Source organism: Tiliqua scincoides, chromosome 13, assembly GCF_035046505.1.
Source record: "Tiliqua scincoides isolate rTilSci1 chromosome 13, rTilSci1.hap2, whole genome shotgun sequence".
NCBI classification, from domain to species: Eukaryota; Metazoa; Chordata; class Lepidosauria; order Squamata; family Scincidae; genus Tiliqua; species Tiliqua scincoides.
In genome coordinates this window covers 18363446-18380888 of record NC_089833.1, presented here as the reverse complement: position 1 = coordinate 18380888, position 17443 = coordinate 18363446, and the positions used below count along the sequence as shown (strand labels likewise).

At 52.4% G+C, this 17443-nt stretch overlaps 1 protein-coding gene and 1 non-coding gene across 5 annotated transcripts in view; one reads left to right on the top strand and one right to left on the bottom strand.

Annotated features, from left to right (window-relative positions):
- Positions 1-910: 910 nt before the first annotated feature.
- TRNAL-UAG (transfer RNA leucine (anticodon UAG)) lies at positions 911-992 on the bottom strand. Its single transcript has one exon. It is a non-coding gene; the product is annotated as a tRNA-Leu (tRNA).
- A 330-nt stretch (positions 993-1322) lies between these two features.
- Positions 1323-17443, top strand: part of EEF2K (eukaryotic elongation factor 2 kinase) — a 28158-nt gene continuing 12037 nt past the window's right edge. For 2 of the 4 annotated variants that reach the window (XM_066609489.1, XM_066609485.1), the window contains exons 1-8: positions 1323-1372; positions 7959-8090; positions 9004-9313; positions 10424-10474; positions 13528-13628; positions 14738-14798; positions 14891-14928; positions 16541-16712. In XM_066609489.1, the coding sequence (XP_066465586.1) occupies positions 9068-9313; positions 10424-10474; positions 13528-13628; positions 14738-14798; positions 14891-14928; positions 16541-16712 (669 nt within the window). In that variant the 5' untranslated portion in view covers positions 1323-1372; positions 7959-8090; positions 9004-9067. Of the gene's footprint in view, positions 1373-2188; positions 2270-7958; positions 8091-9003; positions 9314-10423; positions 10475-13527; positions 13629-14737; positions 14799-14890; positions 14929-16540; positions 16713-17443 lie in introns of those variants that run through there. The other 2 variants (XM_066609487.1, XM_066609488.1) reach the window with 2 other exon arrangements.

Here is a 17443-nt window from a genome sequence, read left to right as displayed (position 1 = left end):
GCACAACATCATAGGGTGCCACGCTGGTCTGTTTGAAGAAAAACCTGCAACTGAAATCAGGTCGCGTCACGCTTCCATTAGACCAGGGGTGCCCAAACCCCGGCCCTGGGGCCACTTGCGGCCCTCAAGGCCTTTCAATGTGGCCCTCAGGAAACCCCCAGTCTCCAATGAGCCTCTGGCCCTCCGGAGATTTGTTGAAGCCCGCACTGGCCCAATGCAACTGCTCTCAGCGTGAGTGCGACTGTTTGACCTCTCACATTAGCTGTAGGATGAGGGCTCCCTCACTGCTTGCTGTTTCACGTCTGTGATGCAGTAGCGGCAGCAAAGGAAAGGCCAGCCTTGCTTTGTGCAAGGTCTTTTATAGGCCTTGAGCTTCATTCATTCATATAAGTTCATCTTTAATATATTCATTTATGAAAACTTATGTAAATTTATTCAAATTTTAAATGTAAATTAATCCCCCCCCATGTCAGAGAGACGATGTGGCCCTCCTGCCAAAAACTTTGGACGCCCTGCATTAGACCAACCAACCTCCTGCCCCCCAAATTCTCAGTTTTTTCTTGAGTCCTGCGGAGATCTGTGGGCCCTGCAGAGTCCCGGCTGCCATCATCAAGCTAATTCTAGGCTGCAATCCTGCCTCCGCTTACCCACCTGCTCCTTGTTGAAAGTGCAGATCTCCCCATGCAGCCAGCCACGTCTCGTGCTAGCATCACATCTCATCTATTGAAATGGGCTTGCGACCCGCCTGGTGGGTCCCGACCCACAGTTTGAGAACCAGCGCCTAAATGCTGTGTGCGTCTCAGCAGGAAGAGGAGCGAGCAGAGCCGTGCCGCTGCAGCCCCTCGCCCGCCCGCCCGCCCGCCCGCAGACGACCCTCGAGGCCGCGGAGCAAAAGGGGGCAAAAGCGAGCTGGCAGCGGTGGGATTCGAACCCACGCCATCGAAATGACTGGAGCCTAAATCCAGCGCCTTAGACCACTCGGCCACGCTACCGCCGGCTGCAAGGCACCGCTCGCGCCTTGTGAGGCTCGCGCAGCCGCCCCGCCCGCGCCCGGCAGGCGGCGCCGGGGCTCCGCGGCTCCCTCCGCGCGGGGCGGCGGGGCGTGTCGGGGCTCGCGGGGGAGAGGGGGCTCGGGCGGCCGGGCTCCGCAGGCCCGCCCGGGAGGGGCTGCCCGCGGGGACCCCCCGCAGCCCGGCCCCGCCCAGGGCGCGCGGCACACGTGGCGCCGGCCCGGGCCGGGGAGCCCCTCCCGCAGCGCCGAGCCCGGCCGCCGCGGGGAGGCGCTCGTCCCCCCGCCGGGGAAGCCGCGCTCCGCCCCGCCCCGCCCCGCCCGCAGGAGGAAGAGCCGCCCGTGCGGGAAGGAAGCCGCTCGGTAAGTGCGCGGGCACCGGGCCGCCTCGCCGGGCTCGCTGCCGGGGCGGGGGGCGCTGCGGCTGCGGGGCCCTGCTGAGCCCCGCGGCGCCCTGGCCGGCCGGCCCTCCCGGGGTCCGCTGCAGCCCGCGGGCCGGCCGGGCCTCTCCCCAGCAGCCCGGGCCCCGGAAGGACGGCCCGCGGGCCCCTGCAGGCTCCCGCTGCCTCGAGCGCTGCGGAGGCGCCGTCTGGCGGGCCGGGCGCGACCCAGCAGGGCTCTTCTGTGCCGCCCTTCGCAGCCCCCGAGGCGCCGCCGGAGGCGGGGAGGGCCGGCGGGAGGCGCGAGCTGTGCCTCGGCGGCCGCCCGCAGCCTGCTGGCGCCCGGACCCGCGAGCGCCTGGACGGCGCGCCCTGAGATGCAGAGGGCGGGAGGGCTCCGGCCAGGCGCGCGACCCACGGCCGGGAGGCGCCCAGGAGAGCTCGGCGGCCCTGCCAGCCTCGCTCGGGCTTCCTCCCAGACCGGCCCTGCTCGCAGCGCAGCCTCCTGTTCTGCAGCCTGCGGCTTGGCTCGCTTCCTTGAGCCACCTGCTCCGCAGCCTGTCCCAGCGGCCGGCCGGGGCCTCTTGCCTGCTCCCGCCTGCTGTTTCTGGCACCGAGGGCTCTGTCGGTTGGGGCTGCCTGGTGGTCTCTGCAGCCCCCTCCCCTCCACAGACTCTGTGCCAGGAACGGAGCTGGCGCCTGGACGCTCTCTGGAAACCAGGCCCTTCTGCCGTGATCCGGTTCCGCAGACGTTGCTCCAGCCTGTTCTGCCGGGACCCTCTCTTAGGAAATGAACATAAGAACAGCCCCACTGGGTCAGGCCAGAGCTTCATCTAGTCCAGCTTTTCCTGGATCTCACAGTGGACCTCCACATGCCTCAGTGAGCACACAGGACAACAAAATCCCTGCATCCTGGTGCCTCCCCTGCAGCCGACATTCTGAGCTAGCCCGTTTCCCATCTTTCCTCCAACAATCTGTCCAATCCCCTTTTAAACGCATCTAAGTCAGATGCCGTTAGCATAAGAACATAAGAACAGCCCGGCTGGATCAGGCCAGAGGCCCATCCAGTCCAGCTTCCTGTATCTCACAGCGGCCCACCAAATGCCCCAGGGAGCACACAAGACAACAAGAGACCTCATCCTGGTGCCCTCCCTTGCAGCTGGCACTCTGATACATAGCCCATTTCTAAAATGAGCCTGCTTGCAAGGCCTTGGTGTGGGTGCAGAAGCTGCCTGCCCCCCAGCCCCTCTTCCCGGCAGGTCTCTAGCATGGCTGTGCCCTGGGCAACATGCTCCTCCTCCACCCCATTCAGCACCTCTGCTTCACCAGGTCTTTTCCAGGCCAGACCTCTTTTCCCCACCTGGATGCTACTTGGTGTTTTGGTACTGTGTGTGTGATTGGGGAGAGGGTGGTGGTTTGCCATTTGGGGATGGAATTGATATGGCTTTGGGGAATTCTCTCTCTCCCTTTATCTTTGTTTGCTGTTCTGGAAGGGCAGGTGCAAGTACATTCAATACTGATAGGCAGAGGAGAGGCCTCTGTGCTTGTTTTTGCACTTTGTTAGATCAACTGAATGTAATGACATGAAGCTGCAGGGAGCAAGCTGCTGCTTGGAGGATCCTGCGGCCTTCCTCATTGCAGAGTAACCCAGTCCATGAACGAGGCCCAGAATAGTTTGCATTTGGAGATGAAATTGTCATTTGCCAGCCTGGAACTTGAGTCCTGGAAAGTCTCTCTCTCTCTCTCTCCACCCTGCTTTCCCCCCATGTGTCTGTGGGCGATTGCTGCTTGCTACGGTGGCAGCAGGTGGGGGGGGAGGAAAAATCATGCCACTCTGATAGAGCAGGCGCTGCTGGGTCTGGTGCATTTTCATAGAGCTGCTGTTATGTAATGGAATTGCTATTCTGTAATTGGACAAAGGCAGGGACAGGTTTGGGGGCTTATCCAAAAAAAGTCACGTTAGTGCATTTCCAAGCCACAGCTTTGGCTAGCTACAGTCTTCGCTCAGGAGACTGAAACCCTCTTTTTGTGCCCCATATCGGATCTACTGGACAGCTGGCTGGCAGGCAGAGCGTGGCTGTAACCTGATAGCACTCCTCAGTGCTCAGTCAGCAGAGCAGATTACTGAGACGCTCACATGCCTCTTTGTCTATAGATACAGGGTCTGAAAATGGAACAGGCGGAGGAGGGAGGAGGCCTATAGCCACAGGACTTTCTTTCCAAACACAGCTGCATGAAACAAGTCGCTGTCAGCGGTTTAGGGCTGCACGATGCAACCTTTGCTGAGCTGCGGCCCCCAAACTCCTGCAAAAATCGCATTCTGCTTGGTGAGGTCCACGTGTCACGTCTGAGGCACAGGATGGGGTTATTTCTTCAGGAGGACTCGAAGGAAGAAAGCACAAGATAGTTGACCCAGCAGTATTTCTGTTGCATTTTGGAGTTCTTAGCTGCCCGCAAAGCTGCCTCGCTCAATGCATTTGTGGCATGCTGGCTCCCTTGGAATTAAAGCATCTGTGGAGTCTGTTGCTTTGGGGGTATAGTGTTTGCCCCTCTTCTGATGCTAGATGCAAGCAGGAAAGCACTTGCTCCCAAACAGCAGCCCATGGGCCATCTCCAGCCCAGCAACCTGTTTTTACTGATCTGCTGAGCCCTGTGGCATGATAATTCCGGGTGCTCCCTCCCACTCTGCGCCCCCCCCATCCCCACTCACCTTTTTTTCTGCTGGATGGGATTCTCTTGTTGAGAGAGAGGGAGAGCCCATAGGCTGCCCCACAGCTGAACGTATTTTACCAATAAATGTAACTTCTGCAAGTATTTTTCTCCTGTTGTGCAGCTGGTTAGGGTTAGGTCCATCGTAGATATGTTGCTTTCTCTAATTGACCCTCTCAGTGGCAACTGCACGCCGCCCTCCATAAGCACAAGGCTGTGACGCAGCCCTGACGACCCTCTGTTGTTGTTATTGCCATTATTATTATTTTAATTCTGTACTGCCTTTCTCACGGACTCTCATGATGAGTGAGTGTCTTACAGACACCCAGGTGGCTCACATAGGCAGGCTGCCACCAAACACCTCTTTTACAAATGGAGTTTTTAAAAAATTAATGTTCTGTGAGAAACTTCACTTCTAGACGCTTTCCTTTTCCTTTTCAAAAGCCAGGATAGGAGGAGCAGCGACGGGCAGGAGGGCAGGCAGAGTTGGCTGCCCTTGCATTTCACCACCTGAGGCAACCGCCTCAGTGGGCCTCCTCAGTGGACCGGCCCTGAATTTCCCATACAAATAAAAGAGTTTCCAGTACCTTTTGTTGACACGGTGTGGCACACCCACCAGCAGGCTGCTAGGACTTTGCAGGAGTGTTATGGCACTGCAGGCAGGAAGAACTGCAACTGCAGCCTGTTTAGAAGAAGACCTTGTTCAGAGGAGAAAGCACCTGTTTGCTTTCCAGAGAGGACGTTGCGTCATCGTTGCAATGGCTGTACTCTTGCATTTCCTCCCTGCCATGATGCCTTAGTAAACAAAAGGGGCATATCACTGTTGCTTCCATGTTTACTGAACAATCTGACCTTTTTCTCCCATAGAGATCAGGACTGCCTGTTATGACCAAGATTTGCCCAGATCAGGGGTGTCCAAAGTTTTTGGCAGGAGGGCCACATCAGCTCTCTGACACTATGTTGGGGGCCCGGGGGGGGGAAGAATTAATTTACATTTAAAATTTGAATAATAAGTTCCCATAAATGAATATATTAAAGATGAACTTATATGAACGAATGAAGGTCTTGCAGTAGCTCAAGGCCTATAAAAGGCCTTGCACAAAGCAAGGCTGGCCTTTCCTTTGCTGCCGCTGCTGTATCACAGACATGAAAGAGCAAGCAGTGGAGGGAGCCCTCATCCCACAGCTCACGCAAAAAGGTCAAACAGTCGCCTTCATGCTGAGAGCAGTTGCGTCGGGCCAGTGCAGGTTTCAATAAATCTCCAGAGGGCCAGAGGCTCGTTGGAGACTGGGGGCTCCCTGAGGGCCGCATTGAGAGGCCTCGAGGGCCACAAGTGGCCCCAGGGCCGGGGTTTGGGCACCCCTGGCCCAGATGATGCTGTTAGTGGCTTGAGCTCATTGGTTGCAGCTCATCAGTTAAGAGTGAGAATGCAATACAGGGATGGTGGGAACCAGCATACATAGTGGTTAGAGCATTGGGCTAAGATCAGGGAGGCCTGCTCGCTGCTCAGCACTGGAGTTCATTGAGGACCTGGGGCCAGTCACTTTCTCTCCTGCAGGGTTGTTGTGTGGAGAAAAGTGGAAGGAAAATTTCATCCTCCAGAGGATCAGAGTTTTAATTTTATGTTTTTAAAAGGGAAGCAGCAACAGGCGTCTGGTCTTTAAGGACTGCAGAAAAGCTGGAAACGTGTGTTAGGTAGTTCCTGACGTCGCTCCAGGGGAATAAATGATGCAAACAGAAGTATATGCAACTAGGACACAATTTATTCTACCTGCACAATACTGCTTTATTGGGTGCAGAATTTGGCTTGCCTGGATTTGTATTGTGTACATGCAACCTTGAGAAGATGCTGGGACATGCAGGCTCCATTCTCCAGAGTATTTATTTTTCTTGTGATACTGTGAAGCTTTGTGCTTGACCAGGTGCAAGAAATAATGTGGGACTGCTGGGATGGCTTCAGCTTGTGTGCGGGCAAAGTGCCATCCTGATAGCCGGGCCACAATGGAGCTCTGTCCCCCTCTTGGCATGGCGTGTTCTTAGTGTCTCCTCCCAGCACAGTTCCCTCCCTCCGAGGCTCACTGAGATCTTGGCTGGGAAGGGAAGCTGGCAGGGGATGAAAATTGTAGGTGTGGACGTTGTCACAAACAGAAAGTACAGAAAGTTCTTGGAGCTGTGTGCCCAGCCTCTGCCCGTTGCCGGGTTTGCTTCAGAAACACTTCAGTTCTGCTGACAGCTCAGTGCTCATTTTGGGCTCCAGGGTTGAGGATCGAACAGTGCAGCCCCTGCACTTGAGATTGCCTCTCTGAGTAGCCTCTGCACCTGGGGGAATAGTCAGAGAGTCTGGCTGACTGCCCAAAGGTAAGACTGGGCGGTTCCTGTGATCTTCTCATATGGTGTTTTGGCGCCTTGAAGATCAGTGCACCCACGCATGCCCAGGGGGGTTATTCCTGCAAAAACAAGGAACTACAGGAAAGGTTTTTTAATTGCTTAGCTCTTTGCCATCAGTTACTTATTATGGGATTAACCGCCCTGGGGGCTTGGAGTAGGATTGTCCCCCCAATTAAACCTTTTTCAATTCATTGCAAGAGTTTTACATGATCCATTTTCCCATCATGGCTGCTTTTGGCATTACCCCCAAATCCCACGACCCTCCTGCAGCTAAGCCTGATCATGAAATAATCAGCTATCTTTCCTCCTTTGCCTCTGCTGCCTTCCCCTGCTATTTCCCTTGTGTCTCTTTTTAGATTGTAAGCTGGGGGAGGACCTGTTTTTTTCACTCTGTATGTTGATGGCCCTGTGTCCATGGGCGATCCGATCGTGCTCCCCCCAAAACTGCAGATAAAAGCAAACCCTATACTTACTGTGATGCCGAGGGTTGTTTCTCATGTCTCTTCCTTTGCAGCCCTTCCTGTTATGGACCACTAGAGGAGGAACGCGAGAAGCAGTTAGCCAGAATGTTAGCGAGAAACTAGCAGCTTCCTGCTTCCTGTTAGTGTTCTGTCTGTCCCCCTCCTCTAGTGTTCTGGCTGACTGCTTCTCGCGTTCCTCCTCTAGTTGTGTAACAGGAAGGGCTGCACACAAACTGCACTGCAAAGGAAGACAGGTAAGTAATAAGCACGCGGGGGGTGGGGCTCAGAGAACCATGGATAAGTGAAACTGCATATATGGGACCCGTGGATATGGGGGTGCCTGTCTTTGGCCAGATGGGTAGTGGACTAACTCCATGTCAGGCAGCTTTCTGTGTAATCTGTGATTGCTGTTGAGGATGTTTCAGAGGAAAGGGTTGTGAGACAGATCCATCTGATGGACACTGAGTCACGCAATTCCCCTGGCTTCTCTTGTTGGTCATCCACGGAGAAAATGGCTCCCCAGGAGAACCGGCTTCCAGGGGTTCCCTTTGGTGTCAGGAGATTTCACTGGGCCTGAGGTTCCCCCTACCCAGGACAGGCTGCATCGAGGTCTGACCCTGCCAGGGCCTCGCAGATCTCAAACTACACAGCATGGAGATGAGGGTCAGACAGGAAAGGTCCCCCTTCAGAAACTCATGAGATTCATCGTTCACAATTGCCTGCGCAACCCCTCCATTTTGAAAAATTGAAGTAGTATTCAGTTGTAGACTCTTCCCTTGCATATTGAATAACCGGCTCAGTTTCAACCATCTTGAGGGTGAGCGTGTTCATCACAGGTGGCTTCTTACAGCTTGTCTCTCGAGGAGAGAGGACCGTCTCCAATTTCAGCTTGCAACTGACCCCAGGAAAGATTGAAGCAGCTGCTGTACCTGGTCGGAAGATTAACAACAAGCCCCTCCCCCCGTCTTGGCCTCAGTGGTAACTGGGCTGCTTTCTCTCCACCCCCCCCAGCTTTCTTTTAATAGCTCCGGAAGCCTGTGTGGCTGTGTCCTCCTGACTCCTTTCTGCTGCTTCTGTGCAGAAGAACGCTGTGAAGCGTGGAAGCTGGCATTCAGCCTTCCCCCTGGAAGTGGTCCGCTAGAGGTAAGTGCTTCCCCCTTGTTTGTTGTTGCTCACACTGGGTAGACTGGCCTTGTGAGGGAGTGTTGCTCAGCCCAGACATTCCCGTCTGTTAAATGGGAACAGCAAGTTGCTGATCCCTTTTGGTTTTTGAGAGAGAGAGAGAGAGAGTTTGGATTGCCCCGTTTGTTCCAACATATGCAGGCTGAGTGATGACACGTTGTGGGATCTGGAAAGAGTGTGAGAAATTGCCTTGGGCTGCTTTAAGTGTGCAGAGCCCCTTTAAGGAATGTGTTTTCAGAAGATGTGATAAGATGTAGTCATTTTTATTGCATCAGGTGGAGTTCTTTCACCAAGTGGCAGCCACAGAGGTCTGTTGAACCTTCCCAGCCACCATTCTTTCGTAAGGGGGTTGCCGCAGGTGGTGAAGCCGCCAGCCACAAAGCTTGTGTTCTCAGCTGGATAAAGAGAGTTGCATGTTGAGGCTTGTGTTTCCTGGTGGGGCAGCAGTCAGTCTTCCTGGGAGACGGGAAGGGAGTGCAGAGAGTGCCTTCTGATTGCACGCTTTCCGAAGGAAACACCAGCCTGTCGGTTCAGGCTATTTCCTAAAATGTATAGTTCAGGGGTGGCCAAATGTGCTGAACGTCAGAGCTACATGTGATCAACTTCAGGTGCTCGAAGGCCACACTATTTGAGAAACATTTAAATTCTTAAATATATTTACTCATCATGAATATTAAACATCTATGATTTTGCTGTTGTTGAAAAGTGAAGGATCTGTATTCTTTGGAGTAATAGTGGTGGCCAATGCAGCTGTTTTCCAAAGAGGCATTAAGTAAGAAAACAGGCCTGAACTCTTTGAAATGAAGCCTCTGCCTGTGTTGCTTCCCCCCCCCCCTAATTTGGGGGCTGATTGTTTTCTACTCCCCTTTACCAGGTCCCGCCATTTGCCATCCTGGCTTCTCCAATCATCCCGCGAGCCCAACCGCTCTCCCACCAACATGGCGGACGAAGACCTCATCTTCCACATGGAACGTCTCGATAACGCCAAGGTAGCCAAAGCCGTCTCCATGAATTACCAGGATGCCGACAGCGAAGACGAGGACAGTTACTACATCTGCTCGATAACAGACGACCCCGTCGCTCACAGAGACGCCCACAGCAAGGCAAACGACTGCTACGCCCATCTGGTTAAAAATGAACAGTATTCCTCCAGTTTGTCTCCCAGGAACGCTTTCCATTTCAAGGCAAGCTTCGGTCTCATCCTGAAATGCCCTCTGTGTTTGTGCTGGTCTGAAATGCAAGGCCAGAGCTTTCCTACCTGCCTTGCTCCTTGTAACTAACTCTTCTGATGAAAATTACAGCTTCAGAGTAGTCCAATTTGCACACACGGCATTCGTGCGTTTTCAGTGTGCGTGCGAAATGCGGCTGATGTGTTTCACGTACGACTGTACAAATGTTACATTCAGTGTGCGTACAGGAGTTTGTCCAGCCCACGCTCTGTTGTTTGTTGATTCAGCACCATTAATGTGCATGGTGCTTTACACCATGAGGCAGATCCCTGCCCTGAGGAGCCTGCAGTGCAGACACTGTCACAAGAGAGACAGCAGAGGGAGAGAAGGGGGTGGAGGCAGGGCTGGACAGGGGAAGCAGGTGTGATTGTTTCAATTGCTTGTACTTAGCTTACAGCGCAATCCTATAGATGTTTACTGAAAATTAAGTCCCATTGTATCCCGTGGGGCTTACTCGCAGGTAGTGTGTACTCTAAGCCTCCAATTTACGTCCTGGTTCTGTTCTGGAGGTTAATCTGGAAGGCAGAACAGAAGTAAGCTGGAAAGCTGACTCGGTGCCTGTGTGGAAGCCCCAGAACAGACTGACTGCGCTGGGCAAAAGCGCTGATGCGGCCCTCTGTAACCTGGGATGTCTTTAATTCCAGACCCCAATGTATAGGATTGCAGAATTTGTTATGGTATGGAACGGGAATCGAGGAATGGCAGCAGAGGTTTCATGGTCAGGGCCTGTTTTAAGGTGGGGATCTAGTCTTTAAAAATGAACAGATGACCTGTCAGTCATGCCAAAACATGCCTGCGTGTACACTGTTAGTGCTTGAGTAGCCTGCTGTTCCATAAAACAGCAATGTGGAGGTCAGGAGAATGTCAGTGAATCTTGGATGTTGTTTGAGAAAACAGCGTGTGCAGACCGAGCATTTGGTTGCAAGGTGTGCTGTGAGACTCCTGGAGAAAGCCGTTCTCTGAGAAGCCGCCGCTACACAGCTGCACTGCCTGCTCGGGTCTTCAGTGTTTGTTTGCTCTGTGATGTTTGTCTTCTACTTACTGCTTCTTGTGTCTGTCCTTTAGAACGGCACCCAGCAACGTTCTAAGCATGGCCCTGGGGTGGACCGTGGTCGGGTAGGTCAAAGCAGAATGCAGTAACCTTTCTTAGAGACCACTGGAAAAGGGCAGGGCAGGGCTGGCCCATCCGGGAGGCCGGGGGGGGTCGCCTCAGGGAGCAGATTGATGTGGGGCGCCCACCTTTGTCCACCTGCTGACCTCCTCCACAGCTCCTCTTTCTCCCTGGGCAGGAAAAGGAAGAGATGGGCAGAGTGGAAGAGGAAGTGTGGAGGAGGGGAGAGTGGTGGGCTGCAGTGTCTTCTTCTCTAGCCTGCTCTCTTCCATCCATCTGTTGGGGGGAGGAGGAAAGCGCGGCAGGTGGGTGGGCACCCACGACAACCCACCTCCTGTGGCTGCTTCTTCAGTCGGTCTCATGAGTTTGCTGGCCCCGACCAACAGGTCGATGGAAGTGTCGAACCAAAGTGCGGCGGCAGTGAAGGAGGCCAGTTCTATGCTTGGGATCATTAGGAAAGGTATTGAGAACAAAACGGCTCATATTATTATGCCGTTGTACAAATCTATGGTAAGGCCACACCTGGAGTATTGTGTCCAGTTCTGGTCGCCGCATCTCAAAAAAGACATAGTGGAAATGGAAAAGGTGCAAAAGAGAGCGACTAAGATGATTACGGGGCTGGGGCACCTTCCTTATGAGGAAAGGCTACGGCGTTTGGGCCTCTTCAGCCTAGAAAAGAGACGCCTGAGGAGGGACATGATTGAGACATACAAAATTATGCAGGGGAAGGACAGAGTGGATAGGGAGATGCTCTTTACACTCTCACATAACACTAGAACCAGGGGACATCCACTAAAATTGGTGTTGGGAGAATTAGGACACAGAGAAGAAAATATTTCTTTACTCAGCGTGTGGTTGGTCTGTGGAACTCCTTGCCACAGGATGTGGTGATGGCGACTGGTCTGGACGCCTTTAAAAGGGGATTGGACAAGTTTCTGGAGGAAAAATCCATTACGGGTTACAAGCCATGATACGTATGTGCAACCTCCTGATTTTAGAAATGGGCTATGTCAGAATGCCAGATGCAAGGGAGGGCACCAGGATGAGGTCTCTTGTTATCTGGTGTGCTCCCTGGGGCATTTGGTGGGCCGCTGTGAGATACAGGAAGCTGGACTAGATGGGCCTATGGCCTGATCCAGTGGGGCTGTTCTTATTTTTCTTAAGTGTGGCTTCCTAACACCTATACTTGTATGCGTGTGTTATGTGGGATGATCTGCGCACGATTGCTATGTGCTGTTTTCTGTACAAAAGCATTCACCATGTAAGAATTTGATCATGCCTCGAAGCAGCCCTGACTGGGCCTTGAAAACACGCAGGCACCTCTCTGCTCTGAGTTCACCTAAGTGGGGACTGAAAATATGCAAAGTGTTGCATTGTCTTAAGGAGTATCAGTGTTTAAAAAATGGAGGGAATTGAAGGAAAAGAATATAAGGATGCAGTGGGCTCTCGGTTTGTTCTAGGACCTCCTCCCCTAGATAGCAGTTTCTGGGGATAATAGAATCTGCTGGAAGGGCCTTAAGGACCCTCCAGACACTACCAGAAGTGTCTTCTGGTCACATCCAGGAGGTCCTTGAGGCCCTCCAGACGCAGACAGCACCAGCGTTGACTCGGGTCTGCAGGTGCTGAACCCAGTGATAAGAACGGCCCACTGTATTTATTGCTAGTGTCCCTGTAGCCGGGTAGCCGGACATGCCCAGAACCTTCCAGCTTATGAGGTGGTGCACCAACTGGCAGGGTGCTGGCTGCTGCTCTTGCTCCCCCTGCTTCCTAAATGGGGAAAGGAAGGGGGAACAGAGAAAGAGAATAGAGGGGTAGGCTAGAGTGTCTCGGGCACTCCAGCCACGCTCTCCTCTCCTCCCCACTTCCTCTCCGTTCCTTCCATTTTGAATGCAGGGAGCAGAGCTGGGGGGCTGCCTCATGCAGCTGACCCTGGTGACAACTGAAGCGGCTGTGGGTCTGGAGTTGTAACATTCATCTGCCTAACACCTGCTGTCGCTTCTTGTGGCCAGCTTGCTCTTTAGGGCTGGCGTTTCAGAGGCTTCCACCTCTTTTTCTTCTCATGCAGTGCGTGCTTTTTTGTGCGTTTTTGTAAGTGTTGCTCTCCAAGCCTGTTCCAGCTTGACTGTGTCACATGAAAATTAATGTAAGGTTCGTAATGCACCAAGCGGGCCAAATAAGGAGAGAGTTAGCTGAGGTCAGCAGTTAAGGAACTTCCTGGAGGAGAACCAGCTGAGCCAGTGACTCCAGACAGAAGGTTTGCTGGGAAGCCAACAGCATTTTAAAAACTGGGGTTGAGCCTCTCTTCTCACATTCATTATCCTTTGCATGTAGTTGGGAACTTCTTGGACAGAGAGCTGGAACAACGTACAGCTGGGGGCAAAAACCCCAATGCTCAGTCGCGGGTATCCTATTTTTCCCATGCTTCTTTTACAAAATGCAGCAGTGGAAGCTGCAGATTAAAGTGGAAAGCCAGGGGGTGTATGGGGGGGGGGTCTTGTTTCCCCTTTTCTTTCTATTCCCATTCAAAAAACCCCTTCTGAAATGGTTTTGCTGCACAAGGGAAAAGATGTCAGGACCTTATCTTTTCCCTTTCAAAGCAAAAAGCAGCTCAGGTGTGTGTGTGTGGGGGGGGGGGTTGGCATGGAGGGGAAGATTTGATGTCCCCCCTCCCCCTATTCCTGCCAGCCTTTCTCTTCTGTTTGCAGCCTCCGCATTTTGTAAAACAAAGGCCAGGACAAATGGCTTTTGGTCATGTCTACTTTGTCCCAAAGCCACTCTCTTCCCTGGGAGATGAAGTTTGCAGTAGAGATCTGTATAACGCAATTTGGAGTGTCCCTTTTCGAACCCCACAGTCTGGGCCTTGTTCAGCCATAGAGGTTGGCAGACAGACCCCTGACCCCGCATTGGTTTTAGATCAGCTTAGGGAGGGGGCGTCCTGTGTGCCTCCCTCCACAAGGTTGTAGGCCCAGAAGTGTGCTGGATGACAAGCCATCCGTGTGCTTGCAGACTGCCCGGCTATGACTTCTTGTCGCTAACATGCTGATCTCCACGTCTGCAGGAAGCCTGGAAGCATGCCATCGAGAAGGCCAAGCACATGCCTGACCCCTGGGCGGAATTTCACCTGGAGGACATCGAAACGGAATACGCCACCCGTCACAGGTCTGCAGATCCGCCCTGCCTGTCGACTCCTGCTGCCGCCTGCTTATTGCCCGGGCCTCTGCAGTCCTGCTAAAGGAATTCCCTTGTTTCTTTTTGCACTGTGCCTGTGAGCGTCTGGTGTGCTGGAGAGGCAGCCACATGGAACTGGTGTGGAGAAGCAAGGCGCAGGCCCTGTCCTTGCGCCTGATCTTCCCACGTACACTTACCTTACAGGATGGCTGTGACAGACACGTCGCAGGTTACAAAGATTATCAGGCTGCTGGCAGAATTCTTCATAATGAATTGAATGGGGGGGGGGAGTGCTCCCAAACATTTCTGTTCGAAGCCAGAAATAGTTCTGTCTCTTGGTAACGCACTGTGCCGTTCTTAAAATAGCACTTTTTCCCTCTCCTTGTACATTCTCCTTTGCTGAGCTTGACCAGAATGTAAACCAGGCTGCCCTCTGACTTGTGTGTGATTCTGAGGCACGTAACTTGTGCGCCGCTTGTTAGTACATGCTGTCTGCAGATTGCCTAGAGGGAGGGGCATGAGACAAAACACCTGCTTTGCACTTAAAAGGTCTTGGGATCAAGTTTAAAGAAGGATCTGGTATGATGGGGAAAGTCCTGGGCCTCAGCCCCTGGACCGATTGAGTGTGCACATCTGTGCCTGTTTCAAATGTTATGTAGTATGCATGTGAAATGGGACATGTTGGTCTTCTGCTTGATCACAGGGGATATGATTGAAGCTTGTCGGTGTAGAAAGAGTGAATAGGACAATGTTTCTCTCTCTCCTTCACAACTCTAGAATATTCTAGAACATCCATTTTTTCAGCCTTTCTCATCTCGCAGCACAGTGATAATGCACTCAAATTTTTTTGCGCACACCATCAGTTTTTTGACAATTGGCAAGACTGCTGCTGGGGGGGCTCAAATCCCCAATGGCCCTACAAATAAATTACCCTCCCCCAATCTTCTGTTGCGCACCTGCAGTTTGTTTGTGGCACATCAATTGAAAACCACTCTTCTAGAAGCTAGAATGGTCATGCATTGGAACCAACTAGCCACAGGATTTAGGACAGCCCAGAGGAGGGATAATAATTTGCATAATTTGTCCATTCAATTTGGCAGGTACAATGTCGTGACTGGGGAATGGGTGGAGGATGAGGTCCTGATCAAAATGGCGTCTCAGGTGAGTCCAAGTGCGTCTTCTGCGCCATTCACTGTGCTCCTTCAAATGCCTGTAGCCTTCACTGGAGTGATCACATTTGCATTTCTTTCCAGCCTTTCGGCCGAGGAGCTATGCGGGAATGCTTCCGAACGTAAGTTGCCCTGACGCTTCCACTTTTTCTTAGATTGATGTGTGGTGGGGTGGAGATCAGCTGCCTACCTACCTAGCTACCTACCTAAGCATTATCACATTTCCTGTATTGGAGGGGGAAGAACCCCTTTTCATTAGAAAAATGAAATGAAAAATGAAACCCCTTTTCATTAGAAAAGGTATTGAGAACAAAACGGCTAATATTATAATGCCGTTGAACAAATCGATGGTAAGGCCACACCTGGAGTATTGTGTCCAGTTCTGGTCGTTGCATCTCAAAAAAGACATAGTGGAAATGGAAAAGGTGCAAAAGAGAGCAACTAAGATGATTTCTGGGCTGGGGCACCTTCTTTCTGAGGAAAGGCTACGGCGTTTGGGCCTCTTCAGCCTAGAAAACAGACGCCTGAAGGGGGACATGATTGAGACATACAAAATTATGCAGGGGATGGACAGAGTGGATAGGGAGATGCTCTTTACACTCTCACATAACACCAGAACCAGGGGATGTCCACTAAAATTGAGTGTTGGGAGGGTTAGGACAGACAAAAGAAAATATTTCTTTACTCAGCATGTGGTTGGTTTGTGAAACTCCTTGCCACAGGATGTGGTGCTGGCGTCTGGCCTGGACGCCTTTAAAAGGGGATTGGACAAGTTTCTGGAGGAAAAATCCATTACGGGTTACAAGCCATGATACGTATGTGCAACCTCCTGATTTTAGAAATGGGCTATGTCGGAATGCCAGTGCAAGAGAGGGCACCGGGATGCAGGTCTCTTGTGATCTGGTGTGCTCCCTGGGGCATTTGGTGGGCCGCTGTGAGATAGAGGAAGCTGGACTAGATGGGCCTATGGCCTGATCCAGCGGGGCTGTTCTTATGTTCTTAACTACAATTCCCAGGAAGCCTTGCAGGTCTCTTGTTATCTGGTGTGCTCCCTGGGGCATTTGGTGGGCCGCTGTGAGATGCAGGAAGCTGGACTAGATGGGCCTATGGCCTGATCCAGCGGGGCTGTTCTTATGTTCTAACCACTTGAAAAGATCTTCATGTCCAGAATAGAGAAAGGAGGTAGAGAGGGGAGGGTCTTTACCCTCTTTCGTAATAGAAGAATTCAGTGCCACACTGTGGAGACTGATGGGCAACACGTTCAGGGCAGACAACACAAAGGCCTTCACACCATGTGGGATTAGTTTGTGGAACTGACTACCACAAGATGCAGGGGCGACATTCAGGTGCATTTGCAGAGGCCTCCCAACAGGGTGGGCCATATTAGTACAGTGGAACCTTCTATTTTCAGAAGTTCCGTTTGCAAGGCGACAGTAGCAGGAGAGACCATCACAAACTGTTTATGAAGTCCCTGAAGCATTAAGTGATCAATAGATTTCCCAACTAATGAGGAAACAGGATGCAATGTACTCCAAAGGAAGTTTCTCTGTTTGCCTCTTCCTGGCTCACGTCCTTTGAGAAAAGTCTCCCAGGTCCCCTCTGGGTGCTCCTGCCTACGGCATTGCTGCTGCTGCTGCTGTGGGAGGCGTCCTGGAGCTCCACCCTCCCCCAGTCATGCTTCGGGAGTCCAGTCTCTGCTTCATTTCTCTCTCTCCTGTTTTCTTTCTCTTCCAGGAAAAAACTGTCCAATTTCCTACACACTCAAAACTGGAAAGGTGCCTTCAACTATGTGGCCAAGCGTTACATAGAGACCGTCAACAGGGATGTGTACTTTGAGGACGTGCGACTCCAAATGGAGGCCAAGCTGTGGGGGCAAGAGTACAACCGGCACAAGCCCCCCAAGCAGGTACCCGTTTCAAAGCAGTGAGCAGAAAAGACTAGGCTGGGTCAGGATTGGAACGCAGACTGCCAAGGCAAAGCCAGTGAGTGGACGGAAGATTTTAGGAGTGGCACTTGCACTTTGAAGGTACCTGTAGCTCCAGGCGGCTTTCTGCCTGCCAGTGAGTTATCCCAGTGCCTTTCCGCTCCATTGCCTGAAGGTGAAACAGATAAATCTCTTAGCACTGCCATTTGGGCAGAATCCTGCCTGCAGCCTTACCCTTTCGTGTCCCCAAGTAATAAGAGGGCAGCTGGCCGAAAACAAAAAATTACAGCTGAGAATTGAGGGAGGGTGTGGACTATCCCTGAGAAGACCACCGTTCCCCCAGGGTATGGCTCGGGATTGGTAGTTATCCAGAGCTCACCACTGATTTCCTTGTATTAATAAATAATAATAGAGTATGTCATGGCGCTGACCCAGGTGACATTGCTGCAGGAAGTTGTAATTGATAGACAATGTCTGGCAAGCATCTTCCATTTTTTACTCAGTCAACGGAAACAGAAATCGTTTCCAAGTGAGTGAAATCAGCCATCTTCCATCCTTTTGCCCAAAAGGCTCGAGTCTGCAGGAAGCAGATCTTTGCATACTCTCCCTGCATATATAGTTTTCGTTTTGGTCGGAGCTTCCCTGGCCTGCTTCCTGTTGGGACCTGGAAGGCGGGTGCCCCATTCCTCAGCGCTTTCCTTGCCCCCTCCCCA